Consider the following 12,427-nt stretch of genomic DNA (forward strand, 5'->3'; position numbering starts at 1 on the left):
GAAAAGACACAGAGTGCGATTCAGTGACGTACGCCATTTTTAACCGACTTCAAGATTTCAAAAGGAGGAGGTTATCAATTCGGTGTGTATGTTTTTTTTTAAATGTTTGTTACTTCATACCGTCCGTACGTTTCTTCCGTCATTTCTGAACCGATTTTGAATTATTATTTTTTGTTTGAATCTATATATACACATTGGTCTCGTTTTTGTCAAAACTCAGTTCAGATGATGGGATCCATGAGGAATCGAGGGAACTTTTCAAATGTGAAGAGCATACATATAGTTATTTTTGCATTTTCATCAACAAATCAAGCATTTACATTTGATGAAGTGGAACTGCTGATGATGATCAGAATGGAACTCTTCAACGACGCATAGTTCACGTTTGGCGATTTGTCCTCTTCGCTGTATTTGTGAAGCAAATTAGATTTTTAAGACAAATTTTTTCAAGTTTAAGTTCTGACGATGGGGTCCATGAGGCATCGAGGGAACTCTTTAAATGTTATATACTTAGTGATCTTAGTATTTTCATCATCAAATCAAGCATTTACATTTGTAGAAGTGACATTTGATAAAGCGGAACTGCTGATGATGAACAGAATAGAACACTTCAATGCCGCATAGTTCACGTTTGCAGCAGTTAGGTTTTCAAGGTACATTTTTGTAAAGCTTGAATTTTGATGATGGATTCCATTAGGAATTGAGGGTACTTCTCAACTCTTTTAAGCAAACTTATAGCCAATTTTAATATTATTTCATGCATGGTGTGAAATAATTTATTTTGCGGGTATATTACCAGTCTTTTTAATTTAATTGTATGATATCCAAAATCAACAATAATATTTCTTTCACCGGTCTCCCTCATTGAAGTCGGTTTTTTTTTCTTAAAAATTATTATCCTTCGATTAGTTGTACTTATTTGTCACCGTCACGAGAAGCAGAATATTAACACATCTGAAAATGTAGCTCCTACTTACAATAATAAATAAGAATCCTTTATTTACAGAATACTTACAGGTTTCGTTAATATTTCTAAATTTTTTAAGATCACAGTTGAGCAACAATTTAGTAACAGTGCATTTATTTTGCTTTTTCAGCCATAGAAATGTATGTACTGTTGATTTTTAATAAAGGGTTTATTCTGCCTATAAAGTCTGGAAAAAAAATAGGCTCTGGAGGGAAAGTGGCGAGACAAAGGAATTGAAAAAAAAACTATGATCGCATTTTTGTTTCTTTTTAATAATAAAAGCATGTTTCCTTTAAGTAAAATTACTCGTATCTAACTTAAGGTTGTAACTTTAATGCACTTTCCTTCCAGGGCCCATTATTTTTTTCCACTCTGCACATATTACGCTATCTTTCCCACTAATTGATATTGCTACTGATATCGTATCAAAACTGATCTTGACATTGTACCTACCTACCGTTTTGTATTTATACAGGTTGTTTTTTTTTTAATAATTAAATTAAACATTACTTTTATGAAGAGTCCGGGGAAAAAATGTAACAGTCCAGTGAATGAGCCTTATTCCTAAATAGAAACTAAAGTATAGTCAGCGAAGATACATATTCCAAAGCCTTACAAAGAACAATGGTGGAGTAGACGATTTTGTGACAGCTTTCTAGCGATGCATGTTGTGAAAGAGAACGAAGACAACGACCATGATGTGGAACCATTGCAACAACCACGGCCACTCTACCAAGATCGAACGACTAAGAAGAAGAAATAGGTATTAGTACATTACTAACCTTGGGAGAGCTATAAACGATAACTATTAAAGTAGTCATGTGCTGTTTATTTATGTTGTCCTGTTTTCCTTAGACATATTTCGATAAAATTTAGTGAATAGATAGGGTTCCCTATTCTATACAATAAGAGTGCAATTTCATCATACCATAAAAAATCTTCCTCTATGTTACGAAAACGTATGGAATTATCCGTAAAACGTATTGAAATTGGTTATGAAATCCCACATAGAGATTACGTAGCTATCCCACCCCGAATGAGGAGCTCTTGAACCTTACAAAATTTGATCAAGACTTGACAAATAAAAGTCGGCCATCATTTTGTTTTCCTCCAAACCCCTCTTTGATCTTCAAAAATTCTAATCAATAATTAAAAAAAAGCAAAAAAACCACTATACAGATCGTTTTAATGTGCCGTTCAACATTGAGCAATTAATTACACAATATGTAAATAGTAACAAACAATAAAAAAAGCTTCGAATCAATGTATTAGCATGTATAGTATCAGTTTTTTCATGCGGACAACAATGCAATTTAGGTCAACCTGTACTGTATCTGTACAGGTATATTTATATTAATATATTATGTTGACACTTCATTTAGACCAACTTATCTCCTGATAAAAATAATGTATCAAACACTCAGTAGGTACTCTAAGCGTATCTGCAGGCATACGCAAGTTCACCAACATGTCCTTTATTTGTTATATTTCATTAATATTTGCAACTTTAGTCAATATTTGTATACAGGTAGGTATTACATTCCAAGCATACCTCTCATATTACAAGAAACTGTAATTATACTACGAGAAGGAATATAATTTTCCACTAAACCTTCTTACAGGATTGCCCACGTGAGGTATCAAAAAGTGGTATTAAAGTCACCTGGCCTTCGAGTTCACTCGCAGAAAACGTCTCGTCCAGACCGCTGTGCTTTAGATATGAACGCCTCATTACAAGAAACTGCAATGGAACTCATTGGGAACCCAGCCTAGAAGAGATGCAGGCGTGTCAACAAATAGCAAACTATTTTGACTTTTCAAAATGTCCTCCGGGGCATCACCTGATTTCCGAAAACAGTGGTTACTGTTATCAAATCAACAAATCATCTGCTTGGGATTATCCTTGTTACAAAAGTGGAAAAACTACCGTTATAACAGATTTAGATGGAAGCGACCTGATATCTTTATTAACATCATTAAATGCGACAAACGATAAATACTTTTGGCTACCAGCTCATAGATCCAAACTGTTTAACCCAGTTGTCTGGCATGTTCCTGGCCGAAATTGGGGACGAATTGTGGAAACTAGCACTAAACATAGCATGTTACAAATGCGGCCTACTATGATGAAAAATTGTTTGCTTCTCAACGTCGAACAGAGAACCGTAATAACTGAAACTTGTAGCATGAAATATCCCAGTTTGTGTTTTTCCGTAAATGAGATTCGTTATCCGTCAGGTTGCCCTGATAATTACTATGGATTTCGTTTTATGCCAAATGATAGCACTTGTTACGGAATCGAGGAATCTGACGATGAAACTGGCTTAACGTACGATGAATTTCTTACTACAAAGTGTCCCAGGCCTAGTCCAAGCACAAACCAAGGTCTCCGTGGTGAGTTGACGAGATATGGTTTTACAAAACTAGCTGCAGTAAATGCTTTAAATAGTTCAACATGGTGTTGGTTTCAAATTTTTCCTCCTGATAGCATTACCATGCTGCAAGACGACGATGGTGATAAATTTGAAGTATCTGAACTCAAGGCTTCGTCGTTACAGGGAATAATTAATGAAAATGGAATATTAAGTTTAACAAATACTTCATCTAAGTTTACTTGCATGGCTTGTGAAGTAGAAATGAAATTCAGGGAAACCGAATTTATGTTTGAATACAATGACCTAGAAAATAAGATGCACCTTACAGTTTATTATCCTTCAGGTTTGTGGAAATCCGATGATAATGATAAAGGTGTTCAGTGTTTTTCTAACGCTAAGGGTTTCGTCAAAGTCGTAGACGTTAATGACGAACCTATTATTCAGGTAAAGCTATTAAAGGAAGTGAATGATTTTAGTGACATAGACAAAGTTGTGTATGAAATTGATCCTGTGACATACCGAGCAGCCCAATACTGGTGCGAAGGCCATACAAAAAACTTTACATTAGTTGCCACGGATAAATTAATTGTAAACCCTAACTGTAATGAAGAACATGTATTTGCCCTTGTTCTCGAAAAATACAACATCGCATATGACATGGAAGAACCCGACATGTCCAATTTAGTTTCAAGTATTACCGATATATTTCATGCTAACAAAGTTTTAGTAATGGATATATTGGATTTCTCTATCGAGCATATGGTACTTTTAATGCATTTGCATGTAGCAATGATTGACATTTACGATGATAAAGCCAGTAATATCCTTCAAACTTTTCTCACATTAAAAGAAAAAGCAGAAATAGAGCTTCCTAAATACAATTATACCTTTGTGAATATTTCCAGTTCAATTTATTGTTTACCTACTACTAGTGACGACATGTTTAGGTTGAATTGGGATCTAACACGAATTGGACAGATTGCCGCTCCTCAACAGTTCTGTTTGCAAGCTAATGGCCTGCCAGTAAAAAGGCACTGTTTAGGATCTTATTTGTTTGGAGGTACATGGGGTGACGTTGAAGGACTGTGTGATAGTACTTATGAACCAACTTGGACAACCAAATTCTTATTTGATTTCATGAAAGGTAATATACCTGATAATTATAGCATCAATTTTTTAACCAATGGACTTGGAGCAGTGCTCGGAAATGTAGACAATATAATCCCCGCTGATTTATACTACTTATCGATGTCATTACAGTATGTGTTATATTTAGCTGAAAACAATAAGTCTGTGGATCTAGGAGATATAGATAACGCAGCATGGGTGATGGACAGAGTGATGTCAGTGGATCAAGGTTATTTACTTTTATCGCAAACCCTTAATTCAACTAATGTCATATTGGATTCAGTAAATGATATAATTGAACATTTGGTAGAAGAAGACAAGGAAAAGGAAAGTCCTTATTTTCTAGCAGTCAAACCTCAATTTGTGGTTCAAATTTCGTATCCTAGACAAAACAATGTTACAGGTATAGCAATAATTAATAATGCGTGTTCAAATAATTTTACTAAAATGGTAATTAAGCCCTTATTTAAAAACACAACCTTGAGTGATGTGCTTGATATTAAAAATTTAGAAGTTGCTACATGGATTCCAGATCAAATTCTTGCGTCTGTGCAATCTATCTCTAACGACACTTCCACGTCCAACGTCTTGAATGAAAATAATGAACTGTATGTTGTAATAAGTGTATTTTATAACGATGCAATGTTTCCAGAAATTGGATTCAAGAAATATGAAATGAACAGTCGAGTTATTGGTATTTCTATTCCTGGGTACTCGTCTAATTTAGAGCACGCCATGCCTCTAGTATTTAAAGACATCTTATCTGGTTATGAGGGTAAAAAAATCTGTGGATATTGGAATTTTCAAGCAGACAATACTAGAGACCTTCCAGGTTTCTGGGGAAAGAAAGGATGTTTGCCCTATAAGTCAACAAATAACAGCATAACAGTTTGTGAATGTTATCATTTAACTCATTTTGGCCAACTAATTAATGCGGGCGGTAGTTTAATAAACCAAGAGGTCCAAGCACATCACAAAAAGGTTTTGAATATTATAACATTGGTTGGAAGCTTTATTTCTTTAGTAGGTATAGTAGGTATATGGGTAACAGCATCAGTTTTTTCTGCTTGGAGACAAAAAGCAGGTACAAAAGTTCTACTACATTTATCAAGCGCAATAGCCTTGCCTTTAATATTTATTGTAGTATTTAATCTAGACACGACAATAATCGTTTACGACCAAGGTATTTACAAAGTTGCTGAGCACATGGAGGTAGTATGTATAATACTTGGTGCCTTATTACACTATTCTATTCTGGCAAGTTTCATGTGGATGCTTATAACAGCAGGCTTACAATTTGTTAGATATGTGCGAGTCTTAGGAGTGTGCAGACCATCAAGATTTATGATGAAATGTACTGCATTAGGTTGGGGTTTGCCTTTTCTTCCAATAATAGTCATTTTATTACTTGACACAGATAACTATATTCCGGATTCAACAAAATCCGAAATGGGTAGATACCTAATTTGCTATCCTAGAGGCTTTATTCTAATCATGAGTGTAATTGTTCCAATCTGCATAATACTAACAACAAATATTGCCCTCTTTGCTATAATTTTGTACTCTATATACAGGGGCCCTGATGGAAAAATGAGAACTACAGATATCGATCTTATAGGCGCTCAGTTCAGGCTATCTATATTTCTATTCTTTTTGTTAGGGCTAACTTGGGTATTTGGTATTTTATCATTTACAAATAATTTATTGTGGTCGTATTTGTTTTGTTTGACTTCAACTTTACAAGGTTTTGTATTATTTGTGTATTTCGTAGTATGCGATCCTAATACAAGGAATATGTGGATTTCACTAATGACACCTAACCGTACATATAGGCCAAGAGAAAGTATTACAAGTATCAGCAGCGGTTAGTGTTTTTTTTAAAGATAATAATATTGAATATGTATACTTTATAGGCATACTAATCTTAATATTCATAACACATAATATGAAACCTATGACATGTGTACCTACATGATTTAAATAATTATGTTATGATTACGCTAGGTTTGTTAAGTAGGATAAAATTTTCTGACAAATTTAAACTATGTAGTCTCTATGAAGATATAACGATGACTGAATTGTATGCATCAAGTGCAATTTAGTTTATTAATTATTTGATTAAGTATAAATAAATTGATTTATAGCCCCTAATGTTCGGTTTTGTATTGTTATATGTAAGACGATTTATTGGGGAAGTGAGTAAACGCTTGTGGTAGAGTTGTCATGACCCTCGCTCTGGGTCGTTTCCGATGCAAAGGTTGTTCTTCGCCGTTCAACGTGCCGTCCAAGCAACGCGGCGAGCGTGATGGGCTCCTTTGCGCTACAGACGCAAACGATCGGGGCGAGTTTTGCGAATAGTCTTTTGTGTGTGTTAGTTAGATTAGGTGTTGCTTTAATTTATTTAGATTAAGATTTTTGTGTTTATATCACTGTTTAAATAAACTGTATCTTTTTTAAAAAGTCGTGTAAGTAATACTATAGTACTTACATTTTCACCACACCAGCTGGTAAAGGTTCTCTTGAATGTTGAAAACCTGATCAGAAGGTTGCATTTTATCCACAAGTGTGGCAAAGTAACCAAATGCAAATTTTGAGTGGTTTCTTTTTATTGGCTGGTAGAATTGACTTTTGACGAAATGATGACTTTGAATGATAAATATAATAATATTCATTTTTAATTTATTTGTTTTGGTTTTTTAACAATTATAATTTCCTTGCGTTGATGTGGTGTTTTTTTTTTTTTTGTTTCACTTGGTGGCAAAATTTGTTTAACACTCGTACCTTGAAACCCTCGCACGCCTAAGATTCCACTTGAAGAATCTTTCGCTTCCTCGGGTATGTAGTAACCGTCAAGCATTGTACGCTGCAGAGTCAGCCAAAAAATAGTATACTGTACAATACGATATGCCTAGAATTGTTAAAAAGGCAGAATAATGTGATTAAAACTTGGTCGTATTAAGCCGTTTATTTATAAGTAAAGTGATTTGTTAAGATTTATGTACTGGAATAGTGGAAACCGTTTTCTCCCGAAATGGTAATTATCAAAAATGTAAAGCCTACCCAAATAATATATGATCAATTGATCATTGTTAAGAGGACGCTATTATTCTTATTTATATGGCAACAGTTCGGTATAGTCTGAACAATGTGGATTGGCATCTCGTTATTTTGATTCCATACCTACTTTTATTATTCACCGTAATGAAAATCAAAATTTACGGAGTCCACAATTTTTTCATTATTTGTATTTCTTTTTTTATAAATTCATGTATTTTCTTACGTGTGATGTGACAAGTCAAAATCGTAGAATTGTATCTTCTTTTTTATTTTCGGTTTGCTTTTTTTTGGCAACCTAAAACCTGAGGAGAAACGACCGTCTCTCGTAATTCACGTAAGTAATCGATGCCTCTGATTTACCTAGAAATTCAATTAATCTGTAATCATAGTCAAGGTAATATAGTAGTAATATACCAGGGGCCTTATTCGAGATGCACAACTGTCAAATTTCGCGTCCACATCAAATCAACACTTGATTCTATCGCATGTTGATTGTATCAAGTGTTGATTCTATCAACTGTGGATATTATCATTTGGAACAATCAAAACTCATTCATAGAAAAAATAATCAAACAAAAATCAACTTTGTTTATTACTACTATATAGTTTGAAATGGCTCTGAACTCGAAGTGGTTCGGTTTGATTTGATTGTCACCTGACTGTGGATTGCTAATGTCAAATTTTGACAAGTGTTGATTTTATTGCTAGACTTTTTTGTCCATGGGCTTGGGCACCATCTTGGATTTTTTGACGTACGACAGGGAATACCCTTCCTTTCCTACAATATATGGCATAGAGTAAAGCGTCTTTTTTTTTTAAACATAAGTTTACAGGAATCAGCGACATCTTGTATTCGATAGGATAAGTAATGCGCTATGAACAATGCGGCGGCGAGTAGTGAAACTGTACCTGACAACGTCAATCAATTAAAAAGTGACCACACAGTTGATGGTCGATAAAGGCGATTATTAATTGAATTTTAACGACAATAAAGAACTATTGACATGCGATCTTTTTGTTGAACCCACACCTACACGTCGAATAATGCTCGCTCCACATATTCTCCTATAAACGCTCAAAATTGTAAAAAAATTGATGCAATTTACTCCGCACCCAGTCTCAAGTTGCTTCTAAACCACGTTCACGAACCAAGTTGTAACCTAACACATCTGTAAATATAAGGCATATGATTTAGAGATAAAGTCCGTTTTTTTTAAATTACGAGATGGTTCATGAATAACCTTTATTACTATAAAAATAATACTACATTTGTCAAAAAAAAAATCTGTATTGCGCTATTACATAATGCATAAAATTGATATAAAGATAGGTACCATAGTAGCTCGCTCACTTGGTCTATCAATAACTATTTTAATGCTCTTTGTACTCGTATGCGCGACCCCATTGTATGTACAGTCGCCATCAGATATATCGGAACGCATGTATGAGATCTCAAATTATTAAGATAAGACCTACTGTACTGTCTATATTACTTACCAAGACCTAAGTACCTATTATTTTATATGTACCTACACAAAGAGAATTCCTATGTTAAAAGGAGATTAAATACATATTTTGTTATTCAATTACAAATAAAATAAAATTTATCTTTTTCAGTTAACACATTTTTTTACCGATTTCTTTAATAAAATAAAACATTAAAGTATTATGTGACTATATTTCATTGTCTTCGGTGTAGATTATTTACTGATGTTCCAATTTCCTGTATCAGTTTCGTACCAGGAAATATAAAAACTACACCTCTTCAAAAACTTTGCTGGTAGTTCGACAACTGTAAGTTTAAATATAAAACATGATAAAAACACTAAGTCAAAAACGTATACATAAAATATTTGCCCTATATTCTGGTCGCTTGGTAGGGTGCCCAGAAGGCTGGGTGCATTTCCGCGCTGGTTAACAATGCTGATCCTCTAGAAGCCTATATAAGGCGCTCTCATAGAGCCACGCTAGTGCCCTAGAGTTTCAAATTCAACCCCAAGTGCCACAAATATGTAGTTAAGGGTTTAAATTCTGGATCAAGAACATGGAATACTATTCGCTAGTAAGGCCATAGGTATTAGAAAAAAATAATAGTAGGAGACGGCCGTGGTCATGGTAGGTGGTACAGGTGGGCCAGGCAAGCTCTGAAATTATGCACCTATTTTACTATAACTTTGTTCACCTGTGTATATTTACTGTTTCCATGATAATCATTTTTAATATGTAGCCCGTGTAATCGGGCTGTATAATTGGTCTCATATTTTTTAACACAAAATCATAATTTTAATTCAATAATTAATGGTGTTTTACATATTAATCATTAATGTACCTATTTTGCAAAATTTTCTTGCATATAATAATATTGTTTACTTCAATTGACGTGTTTATTATTTTCGTTACTATGGCAACGTTAATACTTAAAAAATTATAACGTGAAGGTTGAGTCCGCAGTACAGTTACAGTTTACGTACATAGTGGCATTAGCACAGTCGGATTAGGACCAAACTCGAAATGTCTGAACAGTCATGAAATTTGGTATGTATATACGCCCCTTAAAGGCCCCTTTTTCATGCCCATACCATTTGACATTTGGGGACCTCGAGGAACCGCAGCCATCTTGGAAAATGTGGACCATCCAGGAGAAATTCGCGTTTTACTCTAAATCTACGTTCTTTATTCAATAATCGTGTAAGGCAACATTCAAGCTTATAAAATTCTACATAAAATAGTTTTAGACATCTTTGCGAAAAAAAATGATCTTGCTGTAAAAAATACTTGCTAAACCCAGATTTAGCCCTTATACCCTTTCATGGGATATTCTCTTAATAGGAAACTTGGAAGAATAAAAATTCCACTTTTAACTATACATTTGTACATAATCTACCCCAATATCAATATTTTACTTGACTGCAACTTAACCAGAAAGTAGGGTTATGGGTATAAGTACTGAGGATTCAGAACACCCTGTACCTTAGGATACTGGACGGATTTTTTAAATGACGTATTATTTAGCCCTAAACTTTTTTCTTCCGTTAATTTTAGTAACTTTGTATTGCATAGCACTTGTATACTAACTGTGGATCTACTGATGTCTGTTTTACTGTACTCCGCTCAATAGTTTAAGCGCTAGAAGAAAAAATATGATTTAATATTCGGAGTCCTCTCAAGGCGGCTGTATTGATTTTTCTTTAATAGAACAAGTAAAAGTAGGTTGTGAATGGCAAGAGAAATCTAACGATACGTCATTTAAAAAAATCCGTCCAGTATCCTAATACCTAGCTACTGGGTGTACTGAATCATCAGTACTTACACCCATAACCCTTCTTTCTGGTTTAGTCACAGTAGAGTAAAATGTTAATATTGGGGTAGACCACGTACAAAGGTATAGTTAAAAATAGAATTCATATTCCTCCGAGTTTCCTTTTAAGAGAATGTCCCCTGGAAGTGTATAAGCGTTAAACTTAGTTTCAGCAAGTATTCTCTATAACAAGATGTATTGTTCTGCAAAGATATCGAGGATTTTTTTGTGTAGAATTTAATAAGTTTTAATGTTGACTGTTGTGTTGATGCTACACATTTTCCAGATGGCTCGGATTCCTCGAGGTCCCCAAATGTTAAATGGTTTGGGCATGAAAAAGGGGCCTTTAATTTATATACATAATAAATTTCATGACTGTTACAGAGATTTCGAGGTTGGTCCTAATCCGATTATGCTACATTGTGCGTCCGCAGCAAATTCGGTTCTCCATACAAATGTAGTTACGCTCTCATTTTAAAATGACTTGCTAGATTGCTCTGAAACTTTGTACTTACAATAGGATATGGTATGTCTATGCCTATAATTAATTTAAAACATAAATGTGAAATGAGAGCCAATTAAGTTCAATATTAAGAATATGTGTCGTTGTTGACTCGCCGACAACGGAATTGAGATCTATATGGGTGCCATGTTCTGTGCTGTGTAGAAAATCCTGAAATTATAAAGGATTTGTCTTGGCTAGTTTTTACGTATAGGCTACGTATCACCGAAACGTCACAAACACCACGAAGGTTCGGCTTGTACGGGCCCTCGTTTTTCCTATATTCTTATACGCTGCGGAGACCTGGACTATCCGAAAGACAGAGGAAAAGACGATAGACGCCCTAGAAATATGGTGCTGGAGGAAAATGCTGGGGATATCCTGGACCGAGTTTCGGACTAATGTCTCCATCATTAAAGAACTCCGTATCAAGCAGCGCCTTTCGACTCTCGTAAAGACCCGCATACTCAGTTTTTTCGGTCACGTCTCGAGGAGGAACAACGACTCCATAGAGCGTCTAGTGGTGCAGGGTAGAGCAAACGGAAAAAGACCGCGCAAAAGGCCACCTATGCGATGGACTGACCAAATCAAATCTGCCATGAAGGGTCCCCTGACCGCATTTGCCAGAATGGCCCCCAACCGCGAAAAATGGCGAGAAATCGTACGGCAAGCAACATCTGCGCCTGATATCAGCAGTTGACCACGACGCTCTGCAAAGAGTACAACGACAAAGAAGAAGAAGACGTATCATATTTGTCTAAAATTTGGTTTGTTGGTACACACACAAGGGATAGTCTCTAGCTAGGTACGGGGTGCCACACTCGTCAGCGCGACGGCGATATTTTTTACCTTTTACCTAAAAATCTCAAATTTGTGTACGGGCTCAGCTCCTGTTTCGTCTTAAGCCTGAATTTAACAGATTCTGACTCACAGGGGGCTTTGAGCATGCTGTTGCGTTCGTTTTCAAATTTTGAAAAAAAGAACTAGCCTAACAACACAATAAATGCTTGTTTTTCCGCATTCTTCACTATATCTCCCTGTCTCACTACTATCTGACCTTCTAACCCAGAGGGGAAAATATACCTTATTGGGGCTACTCC

The 12,427-nt window shown here is 35.2% G+C and overlaps 1 protein-coding gene across 1 annotated transcript; it reads left to right on the plus strand.

Annotated features, from left to right (window-relative positions):
• Positions 1 to 2,583: 2,583 nt before the first annotated feature.
• LOC133518601 (uncharacterized) lies at positions 2,584 to 7,193 on the plus strand (the record flags this gene model as incomplete). The annotated part of the gene is made up of 1 exon (XM_061852263.1): positions 2,584 to 7,193. A coding segment is annotated over one exon (3,756 nt), but the record flags the coding sequence as incomplete, so codon positions are not given.
• Between the last annotated feature and the right edge of the window lie 5,234 nt (positions 7,194 to 12,427).

Source organism: Cydia pomonella, chromosome 6 (genome assembly GCF_033807575.1).
Source record: "Cydia pomonella isolate Wapato2018A chromosome 6, ilCydPomo1, whole genome shotgun sequence".
Classification (NCBI taxonomy): domain Eukaryota; kingdom Metazoa; phylum Arthropoda; class Insecta; order Lepidoptera; family Tortricidae; genus Cydia; species Cydia pomonella.